This window comes from Saimiri boliviensis, chromosome 8 (genome assembly GCF_048565385.1).
Source record: "Saimiri boliviensis isolate mSaiBol1 chromosome 8, mSaiBol1.pri, whole genome shotgun sequence".
Taxonomy (NCBI): Eukaryota; Metazoa; Chordata; class Mammalia; order Primates; family Cebidae; genus Saimiri; species Saimiri boliviensis.
Window position 1 is genome coordinate 13,453,544 of NC_133456.1, and position 14,242 is coordinate 13,467,785.

At 44.8% G+C, this 14,242-nt stretch overlaps 1 protein-coding gene and 1 long non-coding RNA gene across 7 annotated transcripts; one reads left to right on the plus strand and one right to left on the minus strand.

The window, feature by feature from the left end:
- Nucleotides 1-2,938: 2,938 nt before the first annotated feature.
- On the minus strand, nucleotides 2,939-6,012 carry LOC141585328 (uncharacterized). The gene is made up of 3 exons (XR_012518722.1): nucleotides 4,837-6,012; nucleotides 4,657-4,708; nucleotides 2,939-4,545 (listed from the first exon to the last, which is right to left on the minus strand). It is a non-coding gene; the product is annotated as an uncharacterized LOC141585328 (long non-coding RNA).
- Nucleotides 6,013-6,149: 137 nt separating this feature from the next.
- NME6 (NME/NM23 nucleoside diphosphate kinase 6) lies at nucleotides 6,150-13,415 on the plus strand. 6 transcript variants are annotated; one of them, XM_039477629.2, is made up of 7 exons: nucleotides 6,256-6,273; nucleotides 6,692-7,044; nucleotides 9,370-9,466; nucleotides 10,858-10,960; nucleotides 11,551-11,590; nucleotides 12,470-12,630; nucleotides 12,909-13,415. In XM_039477629.2, exons 2-7 carry the CDS (start codon nucleotides 7,031-7,033, stop codon nucleotides 13,073-13,075), a joined length of 582 nt encoding a protein of 193 aa, XP_039333563.1. In that variant the 5' UTR covers nucleotides 6,256-6,273; nucleotides 6,692-7,030; the 3' UTR covers nucleotides 13,076-13,415. The 6 variants fall into 6 exon arrangements, with proteins under 6 accessions (XP_010335348.1, XP_039333564.1, XP_039333563.1 ...); XM_074403924.1 differs by having other exon boundaries at nucleotides 6,264-6,347; XM_010337046.3 differs by lacking the exon at nucleotides 6,692-7,044 and having other exon boundaries at nucleotides 6,150-6,273.
- The last annotated feature ends 827 nt before the right edge of the window (nucleotides 13,416-14,242 follow it).

The following is a 14,242-nucleotide window of genomic DNA, read 5'->3' on the forward strand; positions in this document are numbered from 1 at the left end:
TATTTGAAGAAATAATGGCTGAAAATATCTCAAATTTTTTGAAGAATGTTAACATTCACATCCAAGCAACTCAGCAAACTACAAGTAGGACAAACTCAAAGAAATCCACACATATACACATCATAATCTCCGTCAAAAGCCAAAGACCAAGAGAGAATTTTGAAAGCAGCAAAACAGATGCAAATCATTAAGTACAAATGATCCTCAGTAAGATTAACATCTAGATTCTCATCAGAAAACATGGAGGCCAGAAAACAGTGGGATAACATATTCAAAGTGCTAACACAAAAAAAACACCAGCCAAGAATTCTATATCCATAAACACAATCCTTCGGAAATGAAAGAGAGGCCAGGTGCAGTGGCTCACGCCTGTAATCCCAGCACTTTGGGATGCTGAGGTGGGTGAATCACCTGAGGTCAGAAGTTCAAGACCAGCCTGGCCAACATGGTGAACCCCTCTCTACTAAAAATACAAAATTAGCTGGGTGTGGTGGTGCATGCCTGTAATCCCAGCTAATGAAGGAGAAAGTAGACAGACCAACAAAACTAATAAAAACCGGAGAGAGATCCAAGATGGCTGATCACTAGCAGCTCGGGATTGTAGCTCCCAGTGAAAGCGCAAAGAAGGAGAGGACGCCACACCTTCACATGAATTCTTTTTGCGCACGCACCAGGAGATTCCCAGCGGAGGAGCCCCACGGGTCGCCAGCGCGACTCTTGTGACCGGCGAGGCGGTTTTGCCGGCGCCTCGGAGCGTTGGTTCTTGGTGCAGAGTCAGAAAAGCACCATCAATCTTAACGCCGCTGATTTAGTCGGCGCAGTGGGTTGCTCAGATTTAGGCGCTAAGAATCAATAAGTTGGACGTCCACTCAGAAACCCAATTACAAAGACGGTAATTATAAAGACCACATGGATAAATCTACAACGAAGGGAAGAAAACAGCCAAAAAAGGCTGAGAATACCCAAGATCAGAATGCCTCTCCCTCAGCAGGGGATCACAGTTCCTCATCAGCAACGAAACAAGGCTTGATGGAGAACGAGTGTGTTCCAATTACAGAAGCAGGCTTCAAAATGTGGATAATAAGAAACTTCTGTGAATTAAAAGAACTTGTTCTAACACAATCCAGAGAAACTAAGAACTTTGAAAAAAGGTTTGACGAAATGTTAACAAGAATACACAATTTAGAGAGGAATATAAGTGAATTGATGGAGTTGAAAAACACAATACAAGAACTACATGAAGTATGCACAAGTTTTAACAACCGAATTGATCAAGCAGAAGAAAGGATATCAGAGGTCGAAGACCAACTCAATGAAATAAAACTAGAAGACAAGATTAGAGAAAAAAGGATAAAAAGGAACGAGCAAAGTCTCCAAGAAGTATGGGACTATGTGAAAAGACCTAATCTACGCTTGATAGGTGTACCTGAATGTGACGAAGAGAATGAATCCAAGCTGGAAAATACGCTTCAGGATATTATTCAGGAAAATTTTCCCAACCTAGTAAGGCAAGATAATATTCAACTCCAGGTAATACAGCGAACACCACAAAGATATTCCTCAAGAAGAGCAACTCCAAGGCACATAATCGTCAGATTCACCAGGGTTGAAATGAAGGAGAAAATACTAAGGGCAGCCAGAGAGAAAGGTCAGGTTACCCACAAAGGGAAGCCTATCAGACTTACAGCAGATCTCTCAGCAGAAACCCTACAAGCCAGAAGAGAGTGGGGACCAATATTCAACATCCTTAAAGAAAAGAACTTTCAACCCAGAATTTCACATCCAGCCAAGCTAAGCTTCATAAGTGAAGGAAAAGTAAAGTTTTTTGTGAACAAGCAAGCACTCAGAGATTTCATCACCACCAGGCCTGCTTTACAAGAGCTTCTGAAAGAACCACTACACATAGAAAGGAATAAACAATATCAGCCTTTCTAAAAAATACCAAAAAGAGCATCAATATAATGAAGAATTTACATCAACTAATGGGCAAAATAGCCAGCTAATATTAAATGGCAGTATTAAACTCACATATATCATTGTTAATTCTAAATTTAAATTGACTAAATCCCCCAATCCAAAGACAGACAATTTAGATAAAAAACTAAAACCCATCAGTATGCTGCATCCAGACCCTTCTCACATTCAAGGATACACAAAGACTCAAAACAAGGGATGGAGAAAGATTTACCAACCAGAGAGTTAAAATAAATAAATAAAAAGCAGAAGTCACAATTTTTGCCTCTGATAAAATAGTCTTTAAAGCAACAAAGATCAAAAGAAGCAAAGAAGGACATTATATAATGATAAAAGGATCAATGCAACAACAAGAAGAGCTAAAGATCCTAAATATGTACGCACCCAATACAGGAATACCCAGACATATAAGACTAATAAAGAGACTTAGACTCCCACACAATAATAGTCGGAGACTTCAACATTAATATTAGACAGATCAATGAGACAGAAAATTAACAACGATATCCAGGACTTGAACTCAGATCTGGAACAAGTAAACGTAATTAACATTTATAGAACTCTCCACTTTAAATATACAAAATATACACTCTTATCAGTACCACATCATATCAACTTAGAAGTTTAAACGAAATGTTGGTTGGCTCCTTGTTTGTTATTCTCTTCCCTCATTTTATTTTATGTCTCCATTATTAAGGACAATTATAGGCATACCCATATTTAGACTGCATTCTAGCCCGGGCAATAAAGCAATACCCCCATCCTCTCTCCCTCTTCCTCTTTCTCTTTCTTCCTCTTCTTTATTCTTTTTATTATTTTTTTCTTTCTCAAAAAAAAAAATAATAATAATGCTTAACACACACACACACAAAGAAACTTGTGGTCCGTAGTTTCAAATCATCAACTTTTTTTTTGGCGTATTTCCTTTTTTTTTTTTTTTTTTAAAAAAAAAAAAGAAAAAGAAAATAAAGTTATAGTGAAATGTCATCCTCTCCAACCCTCACTCCCGTCATAGAGTTTACTTTCCTTCTGTCACCCACATGCCTGGTGATAGGTAACTTTTCTAAAAAAATTAAAAAATAAAAAAAAAAAATAAAAACCAAAAGAACTTATCTCCATGGGCTGGTCGCGGTGGCTCAAGCCTGTAATCCCAGCACTTTGGGAGGCCGAGGCGGGTGGATCACAAGGTCGAGAGATCAAGACCATCCTGGTCAACATGGTGAAACCCCGTCTCTACTAAAAATACAAAAAATTAGCTGGGCATGGTGGTGTGTGCCTGTAATCCCAGCTACTCAGGAGGCTGAGGCAGGAGAATTGCCTGAACCCAGGAGGCAGAGGTTGCGGTGAGCCGAGATCGCGCCATTGCACTCCAGCCTGGGTAACAAGAGCGAAACTCCGTCTCAAAAAAAAAAAAAGAACTTATCTCCAGCAGATCCACCCTATAGGAAACACTAAAGGGAATACTTCAGGCTGAAATGAAAGGACACTTAAATCCACATGGGGAAATGAAGAAAACTGGTAAAGGTAACTACACAGGTAACTATAAAGACAGGATAAATATATGGTTTTATTTGTAAATCTTTTATTATCCTATATGATTTAAAAGACAACTGTGTAAAGCAATAGTTAATAATAAATAATAACATTATATGTTTGATGATGTGCCACAGGTTTCTGAAGCTCTGTTCCTCTTTTTCTAACTTGTTGAGATAGAGGCTTACTGAATTTCCAGTCTTTCTTCTTTTCTAAAATATGTATTTTAGGCTGCAAATTTCCATCTAAGCAAGGCTTTAGCAGTATCGATTTTTAAAAGCTTATATCTAAGTGGCCGGGCGTGGTGGCTCATGCCTGTAATCCCAGCCATTTGGGAGGCTGAGGCAGGTAGATCACCTGAGGTCAGGAGATAGGACCAGCCTGGCCAACACGGTGAAACCCCATCTCTACTAATAATACAAAAAATCAGCATGATGGCACATGCCTCTAATCCCAGCTACTCGTGAGTCTTGAGACAGGAGAATCACTTGAGCCAGGAGGTGGAGGTTACAGTGAGCCGACATCACACCACTGCACTCCAGCCTGGGCTACAAGAACAAAACTCTGTCTCAAAAAAAAAAAAAAAAGTATATGTAAGAATAGTATACATACAGAACTCACATTAAGGGTAGCATTGAATGAGGCACCTGGTCAGTACTAAGTGTTTAGTAAATGTTTTTTATTACTACTGTGAATTCCCCTTTGTCTCTTATGCCGTAGCACCCTGGCAATGGGGAGGGGTTTGAGGGTGGGACAGTGAAGGGATTCTGGGATTCCATTTTATAGGAGCATGACTTTCTCCCCTGGCTTCTCCTAAGATGTCTGTTGGGGAGAGATCTGTGCCATTTATTGCAGTCTGTTGCATGCTGGAATGCTGCAGATTCTGGAATGCCATCTCTATCAGTTGTCTGGAATTTGGCCTCCCAAAGGGTGCTTGTCTTCCGTTCAGCTGGGTTGCTACTCGTTTGCTGGGACGTCTGGAGTCCTGATGATCATGCTGGGAAGACTCGGGGTGGTGATGCTGACTGCGGCTCTCACCTGCTGGGCCATGGTAATTACTGTATTGCTGGTTTCTTTTGCTGTCTGTATCCTAGAACAGGGGCTTTACTGAGCCATCCATGTCCTCTGTCTGAGAGCTTTACAACTTACAAGGACTGTTCTCTTCCTTTCAGGGGCTGGGATGACTTGCTGACTGAAGACCCTTTGTAGAGATACAGAGGTATAGTCAAAATGACTGAGACTTTTGTTGCTCATCTTCGAGGAAGATTTGTTGAGGCTTGCTGTTATCCACCTTATCTTCTATGTGGAGTAGTTTGCTGGCTTACTCACCGGGTCCTTTGGCCTACTGCAGTTTCCGTTGCTACAGCTCCCTCTGTCTGTGACTCAGGGTGGGGAAAAGGACTGGCCTGTCTTTGGAGTCACAGTTGGGGGCCTAAGGTTCGAGATTCAGAGGTTAGAATTCATAGGTTGGGGTTTAGGGATTCGAGGTTAGGACTAGGAGGTTAGAAGGTTAAGTATCAAGGGCTCAGGATCTAGAGACCAGGTCTAGGATTAAAGGGCCTGGGTTAGGATTGGAACTGATTATCAGAGGAGTTAAGGTTAGAGTAGGGGGTGGTGGTCAGGTGTCAAAACAAAAAGAGAAGAAATGGAGGAGTCTCTGAAGAGACTGGAAAAACTTTCCTCAGAAGGTCCCAAAGGTGACTGGGTATCAGGAAACTATTGGGAAGTAGCTTCTTACTGCTGCAGAGAGAGAAGCCATGAGGAGTTAGGGACAAACCTTCCAAGAGGGCATTACCTGTGTAGCAGATACTGAAGTCAGTTAAATGTTCAAGTAAGTATTTAAACTGATGATGGTTATCGTTTATATTCACTCTTCTCATTCTCAGTGATTCCCTCAAAAAAAAAAAAAAAAAAAAAAAACCCAAGAAACAAAAACACTTTTTAAACCGCCTTTATTCATCCTGCCATAATGGACCCCCATCCATTCTCCCTGTCCCCATCCTCCGCATACATCACAGTACCCACCAAGAATACACCCAGTTCTCATCTCCTCACCCTGGACTACTTCAATAGACTCGAGAGTAACCCAATCCACACCTTACTGCCCACATTCCTAATGACACGTCCAAGGCCGTTATAACTTGCTTCCCTCATGCCTTATGCACACCTGGGCTCCAGCCAAGGATCCTGCTTCATCAACCCCCACATCAGCTGCGATCCTTCGTGCCAATGTATCGCTCCGAGCTCAAAAGACTTTGAAGGGCTGCCAAAGCACTAGCGATCGAGCGCTGAAGTTCTTTGCCCTCCGTGTACTTTTGACAAATACTGGGCACCAACCATGTTCCAGGCACTACCCTAGGCAAAGAAAATAACGAGATGGGCAAGGTTTCCGTCTGTGTTCCTGCTGGCTGACATCGCACCCGCCGGGCTGCCACCCTGAACTGCCCGTCCGGTCCTCTAGCTTTCGCCACTCGGCGGAGCGCCGCATGGCACTCCCTCCCGCAGTGGGCGCCACGCCGGCTTCCGCGGGGCGGTTCCCACAAGCGAGTTCCACCGCCCAAGACGGCTTCCTCTTCTCGTGCCGTCCGCAGCCAGAGCACAGCCGGAGGAGACCTGCCCACGGCTCTTCACGACGCGCCTCACCCCGCGCCTCAACCAAGCGAGGACCCCGAGGAGGGCTGCCCGGCGAGCGCCTGAAGGACCCCGCGAGGGCCGCAGGCTATCCAGCGTGGCGCCTGGTGGCCGAGCCTGTCGCGGGAGGACCAGGTAAACCCGGAGCCGAACTCCCGTTGCACTGGGGCTCCGAAAGACCCAGAATCTGGGGTGGACTTAGGCCCCGGGTACGAGGGGTGAGGGCTGCGCGGTCGTAGGCCTAGAGAAATAGGGGGCCGGGTCGAGAGCTGAGGCCTTGAGCCTTGGGGGCTGGAGGGCGTGGCCACAGGGGTTGGGGCGCAGGTCTCGGCCGCACGTGGGTGAACCAGGGCCGGGCAGCCGACCTCCAGGAAGCCGAGTGGTGGTCCGCTCAAGGGCTGAGGGGCAAATGTACTGACAGCTTTAACATTTTTAATTCTCTGATGGAGTCACCTTTAAGTCGAGCAGGTTTCTCGACTTGTCAGTTTCTTGTAAACTGACAGGACAGCCACAACTTAGAAGCATTAGGAAAGGAATCATGTCCTCCCTACAGGCCGCATGTTCTTGCCACGAGAACCCCTAGCAGCCTAGCCTTGGAGTAACTGGATCAGGTGCATTCGTTGGTTCATTCAGATACTGTTAAGAGCCAGCTCTGGGCTAGGTACTTCTTACACCTTCTGATGGGGAAGACGGAACTGAGAACTTGCACGGAACTGTGAGAAAGTATAACGGGAAGTGAGCTAAGATCTCGAAGGTGAGCAGGAGATAACCAGAGAAAGCACGTCCAGGACTGCGAAAACTACTCACACAAAGGCTGTCAAGCCAGAAAGTTTCGAAACTGAAAGGCCCATGAGGTTGGAGCTAGCGAAACTTAAGGAGTCTGGGGTTCCAGATGAGGCTAGAGAGGTACGTGGGGACCACAAGATCATGCAGAGCCTGGGAGGCCATGATAAGGATTTTGTTTTTTGTTTGTTTGTTTGTTTTTGCATTTTAGGTTTTGGGGTACATGTGAAGAACATGTGAGATTGTTGCATAGGTACACTCATGGCAGTGTGGTTTGCTGCCTTCGTTCCCCTCACCTGTATCTGTCATTTCTCCCCATGCTATCTCTTCCCACCTCCCGACCCCCCCGTCCCTCTCCCATTTTCCCCCAACAGACCCCAGTGTGTAGTGCTCCCCTCCCTGTGTCCATGTGTTCTCATTGTTCAACACCCGCCTATAAGTGAGAACATGCGGTGTTTGATTTTTCTGCTGTTGTGTCAGTTTGCTGAGAATGATGGTTTCCAGGTTCATCCATGTCCCTACGAAGGACACGAACTCATCGTTTTTGATGGCTGCGTAATATTCCATGGTGTATATGTACCACATTTTCCCTATCCAGTCTATCATCGATGGGCATTTGGGTTGGTTCCAGGTCTTTGCTATTGTAAACAGTGCTGCAATGAACATTCGTGTGCATGTGTCCTTATAGTAGAATGATTTATAATCCTTTGGATATATACCAAGTAAGATTTTGGTTTTTATTCTAAGAGCAGGGTGCCCTTTAAAGGATTAAGGAGGAAACCTTATGATTAGATTTGCATATTTAGTTCACTTTGGCTGCTGTGTGGAGATTGTAGAGGTTAGCACGTCAGAAACTGGGAGACCAGTGAGGAGGCTGTTAAGATGTCCGGTGGGTGGGGTGGGGGAGGGAATGATGATGTCTCGGAGTTAGGGTGGTAGCAGTTGAGGGGGAGAGAATAGTTTGGAGATATATTAGGTGGGGAAAATTGCCAGAAGTTGGTGATAGTGTGGATATGAAGAGTGAGGGAGGGGAGGTGTCATGAATGTCTCTGTAGACAACTGCTGAAAATGACGTTACCACCTGTGGCCTTAGGGAGAGTGCACTGGGTGATCTCGTACTGGTTAGATTGGGCTTGGCTTTATGGTTTGAGTGGAAAATCAGGTTGAAAGCTATAAAAAGAACATGAATAGAAGAGACTATGGCATAGTTTCTTTGCTTGGGCCAGATTCTAATACCACCTTTAACAGGACTGACAGGCTTTAGGATAAGATAAATAAGAATGTTGTCTAGACTCTGTCCCTGCTTTTGTTAATGGAAAATGGAAGCCTTCTCTGTATTTGTTGACAAATGAGAGATTATATATATATATATATATATATATATATATACACACACACACAGAGAGAGAGAGAGAGACAGACAGACAGACAGAGACAGACAGAGACAGAGAGAAGAGTCAGGGTCTTGTTTCATTGCCCAGCTCAAAATCCTGACCTCAAGTACTGATATTACAGGTGTGAGCTACCACACATGGCCAAATGAGAGATAATGTTGAGATAAGACATGAGACAAAGGCTTTACTCCCATCACATATAACTCAGATTCCACAGTTGGAAAAGACCTCAAAATTCCCTTAGTCCAGTTTATAAAATGCTTTTATGTACATTATGTCATTTCTACAAAGTTGAGCGCTTATAGCATGCTAGACACTGGGAATACAAAGATGAATAGAAATAAGACTATATAGGTTTATTTAGTAAATAAAATTGATCAAGCACCTTTGTGCCCAGCACTGTTTCAAATGCAAAATGGTTACGACTTGTTCCTGTCATTGGAGCTGCGTGTTGACAAGTCTTGCCACTGAGGACAGCTAGTGTATTAACAGGTTGCTTTGGGCACAGGAGATCCTGATCTCTCCATAATATTAGATAAGAGATGGTATATATCCAGCAGACTTTTTGGTATCCTGGCAGCACCTCAGTTCCTGTCCATCAGTCTTCCTATCCTAGATTTGATAGGAGAGCACTATGGGATGGAGGATTTTAAGAGATGAATTCATCATTATGCCCTGTGAATAGGCTGTTTAGGAGTATAAATTGTAAATCCTCTATAAAATACAAAAGAAAGTTAGGAAGGGATATTTGCAGAGACAGTATTTAAACTTGAGTTTCTCTTGAATGGGTCACTCTCTTATAGGCTTACAGCTGCACCAGATTATATACTCCATGGGGCAACTTGAATGCTCCCTCTACCACTCCCTTCCCTTGATCCCATTGCCCCAAATGGGGAATTAAATAAAATAATCTGTATGGCCTTAAAATGAAACTGTCACATTCTTTATGAGTGTCAGGAGTGGGAGCACTTGGCTTGCAAGGCTGCATGGCTCCAGTGTAGAAAGGCTGGGAGTGCAGTCCTGATGGGTTCCTAATACACCTCTTTAATGGCAGGAGTGAGATGGCCTCAATCTTGCGAAGCCCTCAGGCTCTCCAGCTCACTCTAGCCCTGATCAAGCCTGATGCAGTCGCCCATCCACTGATTCTGGAGGTAAGACTGAATCCTAAGCCTCTACCTCATGCCCTTGGCATTGCCACTGCTTCAGGTGCCACTGGGCCACTTATGGTGACTGACAACACAGACTTGTGCTGGGTACTGTGGAGGCAAAACTAGATGCCATGAACTCTGACCTAAGGACGCTAAAAATCTATTGGAGACTTGAGGCAGATCTAAAATATAAGAAAGGACCCAGTGCAATAATAGAACCAAATCTCAAGACAATGTACATGTGTTCATTTCTATTGCTACATAACACATTACTCCAGACTTAAGAGCTTAAAACAACACTCATTTATTATTTCACAGTTCTATAGTTTAGAGGTCCAGTAGGCTTGGCTGAGTTTCCTTAAGGTCTCAGGATGCCAAAGTCAAGGTATTGGCTGACCAGGCCCTTATCGGGAGAGTCTGGGGAAAGAATCCACTTCCAGGTTCATTCAGGTTGTTGGTAGAGTTCATGTAGGACTGAGGCTGCCATTTCCCTGTTGGCCTTCAGGCAGGAATTACTCCCAGTGTCTAGAGACCACTCACATTCCTCATCACATGGCCCACTCCATCTTCAGCATAGCTACAGTGCATCAAATCCTTCTCATGCTTTGAATCACTCTGACTTCTTCAGCCTTTAGCCGGAGAAAATGCTTGGCCTTGAGAAGCCTTCACAGTTCTAATCTCACAGGGCTCATGTGATTAATTAGACCCACCTGGATAATCTCCCTTTTGATGATAGCAGAATCAACTGATTAGGAACCTTAATTTTACCTACAAAATCCCTATTGTTATGTGATGTAACATAATCATATTGCATCATATTCATAGTCCCAGGGATTAGGGTGGGAAATCCTGGTGGGGCTTGGGATCATTTTCACATTCTGCTTACCATAGTTTGATAAGGTGCTCACTAACTGAGCAGCACTGCTAAGTAAGCCCACAATGGTGCAGAGGAAGATCCAGGCAGTCAGGAATGGGGGCCTGGAAGTCACAAGACTCACCTGGGCCTCAAAGGGAACTACCCAACACCTGACAAGAATGTGACATGGAAATTACAGAGTTTCTCATTTATCAAGTGTGATAGTTTGGGAGGAGTGAGAGAAATTCAAGGCAGGACCACTAACAAGATCTTTACGGTTGTCTGAATGGTGGGTCCTGTGGTCTTGAGCTCAAGGAGCTACACGTATGGAAGAGCAGAGACAGCACACCCTGTCCTCTTTCACCCGACGCGCACACTCTTGCTCTGTGACTAGAGGTCTTGACCTCACTCCACCTCATCTTCTCACCCCCCAATATGACAAACCCTCAAGTCCTGAGCAACAGGGGGTTCTCGTGGTTTCTTTTGGTCAGTTTTGGTATCCTAATTAATTTTTATTTTGCGGGGGTGGTTTATTCAGGCTGTTCATCAGCAGATTCTCAGCAACAAGTTCCTGATTATACGAATGAGAGAACTACTGTGGAGAAAGGAAGATTGCCAGAGGTTTTACCGAGAGCATGAAGGTAGGATCAACAGTCCTCAGAATGGAAGGTGCGTCAGTCCCAAGAGCCCCGTAAGAGTGATTTTACCTGGAACAGAGTGGCAGGCTCTCTGACCTACCAACCATGTATTAGTTGCAGCCAGTTTTCTGAAATCTTGGTTTAAAACACACATTTTTCATGATTATCCGTCTTTTTTTCCCCCAAGGAGGGCTCCACCTTGTAGTCCCAACCAGAAACTTAATGTTATGTCCTGATAATAATATCACCAGTTAACACATAGTGAATGGAGGTTTACCGTCAGACATTGTCCTAGTGCTGATTTTTTCATTCAGTTTTCCCAACAACTCTAAAAAGTAGGTGTCATTATGTCCCCTGTATACAGATTAGGAAGCAAAGTTACATGTAGAAGGTTAACGATTGACCCAAAACTACGCAGGTTGTAAGTGTCGGAGCCTGGATTCAGACCCAAAGTTCGTCAGACTCCAGGGTCCTTGTTCTGTTCTCTAAAACCATTTTTATTTTTATTATTCTAGGTAAGGAGGTAGAAGGACAGAAAGTTGCCTTGGGCACCAGGATGACGGTATCCTGATGAAGCTCCTCTCTTTTTGCAGGGCGTTTTTTCTATCAGCGGCTTGTGGAGTTCATGGCCAGGTACTTCTAATTTGGTTCCAGCATCTTTATCCACTGAGGTGACTCTCCCCTGCCCCTAAATGGATTTGTTCATTTACTGTCATTCTTTAAAGCTGTAGTCAGGCCAGGTACGTTGGTTCACTCTTGTAATCCCAGCACTTTGGGAGGTCGAGGCAGGTGGATCATTTGAGGTCAGAAGTTCAAAACTAGCCTAGCCAACATGGGGAAACCCCATCTCTACTAAAAATGCAAAAAATTAGCCGGGCATGGTGGTGGGTGGAGGCCTAGGCAGGAGAATTGCTTGAACCCAGGAGGTAGAGGTTATAGTGAGCCAGGATTATGCCAGTGCACTCCAGCCTGCACAACAAGAGTGAACTGCCTCAGAAACCCCAAAAATACAAAAGAATTAGTTGGGCATGGTTGCAGGTGCCTGTAATCCCAGCTACTCAAGAGGCTGAGGCAGGAAAATCACTTACACTTGAGAAGTAGAGGTGGCAGTGGGCCAAGATTGCACCACTGTATTCCAGCCTGGGTGACAGAGTGAGACTCCGTCTCAAAAAATAAAACAAAAGTTGTAATCAATGTCAAGTCTGAAGAAATGGGTTTGGGGCTATCACCAAGCTGACACTGACCTGTTAGGCCCCTGTCCTGTGGTGGTTACTGGACCAGTGGCTATAGAAGAGTCCCATCGAATGCTGTGTAGCCACCCTACTGATCTCTGCAGGCTTTACGTACACCAGCAAGGGCCTTGTATCACCTACTTGAAGCAGCATTGGTACTTGGCTGGAAAGGCAGGAAAACTCTCAGAACATGGAGTGTGTCTTTATTCAGGCCCTACTCACAGCACACCCTTCTAGTCTAGATGGCCAGATTCCTTACATGTGCTCGTTTTGTTCACAGTGGGCCAATCCGAGCCTACATCCTCGCCCACAAGGATGCCATCCAGCTCTGGAGGACGCTCATGGGACCCACCAGAGTGTTCCGAGCACGCTATGTGGCCCCAGATTCCATTCGTGGGAGTTTTGGCCTCACTGACACCCGCAATACCACCCATGGCTCCGGTGAGTCAGCCTCCCCTGTCCACAACCACAAATAGGCAGGGTATTTTGGGGTTAGTGAGCAGACTGTGTGGTAGAGTTGACAGCCAGGTCTCTCCAATGAGCTTTCTTCCATTTGTGTTTCTGGTCTTTGTAGCCATGTTGGCAGATGTGGCCTGTTGACTTTCTTTACATGCCCCAGGACTGAAGGGGCAGGCAGAGTAGAGGCTCAGATTTCTGAACCTGATTATGACTGCCTCTTGCATGTGATAACCCCTTCTCTGTCTTATCTCGCCTTACAGACTCTGTGGTTTCAGCCAGCAGAGAGATTGCAGCTTTCTTCCCTGACTTCAGTGAACAGCGCTGGTACGAGGAGGAAGAGCCCCAGTTGCGCTGTGGCCCTGTGTGCTATAGCCCAGAGGGAGGTGTCCACTATGTAGCCGGAACAGGAGGCCTAGGACCAGCCTGATGCAGTCTATGAAGACCAGTGGCATCGCCCAGACTTTTCTCCTAGGTGTCTAGTCTAAAACATTCTCCTGGGACCAGGGAGGCCTGGGCTCATAATACCATTTCTGCTGGGCGTCACCACCTGCCTGAGGGCCTAGCTTACCACTGAACATCCTCCAGAATCTAGCTTTCTATCTACCTCTTCTCTGGAATGTTCATGGTGGTTCACAAGAATGATGACTCCTCCTTTTACTGAGAACTGTTCATCCTTCAACAAGCTTGCCTAACTGACTTGCCTGAAGAATGCAGTGACTCTAAGCAACATCTGGCCTGTCTTCCTCAATAAAAGTCAGTGTTCTGAACCCTTTATGCTGCCACATTTAGGGGGAACTTTTCAGGCTTCATCATTCTGACCTCTCAGCAGTATTCAGAATTGCTTCATTGTCTAGAAACGCTCTCTTCTGTTGGAGTTTCTGATCCCACACCCTTGGTTTTCTCCTCTGCCTTTTCCTTCATCTCCTTTATCAGATTATACAAACATTTATTTTCATAAATTTTCTATTCAAGTCATGCTGAAAAATGCAGAGACAGTTAAGAAATGATTAGGTCCTCAAGTTGCTAATTATGAATTTGGGTAGTGAGCCAAATAAGACATGGCAGAGATGGCGAAGTGCTCTAACAGGGGTATCAAGTCCTGTGGGAGAACAGAGGAAAGGTTTCCTTCGGCGAGGTGAGGAGGTGAGGGAGATAGGGTGGGAAGGCTTTTATAAAAGGTGTAGCTGGCATTGGAACTAAGCCTCAAGATCAAATAGGGCATCTGTAGCAGGGCTCTGGAGCGCTAGGCAATCTGTGTGTTTTCAGGAATATATGGGTCATTTTGGTATGTGTGTGACCCAAGAAACCTGCAACACTTCTTATGACAGGTCTTGACTTTTCTTTTTCAGTACATGTATATTTTTCTCTTTTTGGTGGCCTTGAAACCTTTTAGTTGAAAACCGCCTTCACTATCTGCCACTTTCACTAATGGTAGACCAGGAAATTTGGACCCACTGAACAGAAAACAACTAGAAAAGCCGTGCAAAACAGCATCTATCTGAACGCATCAGCTGCCAATATAGAACCAAAATTCAGGACAAAGAAACTCAGAGAAGTGAGCCTGGGACTTAGAGCCTCTCTTCTCATAAGGGTA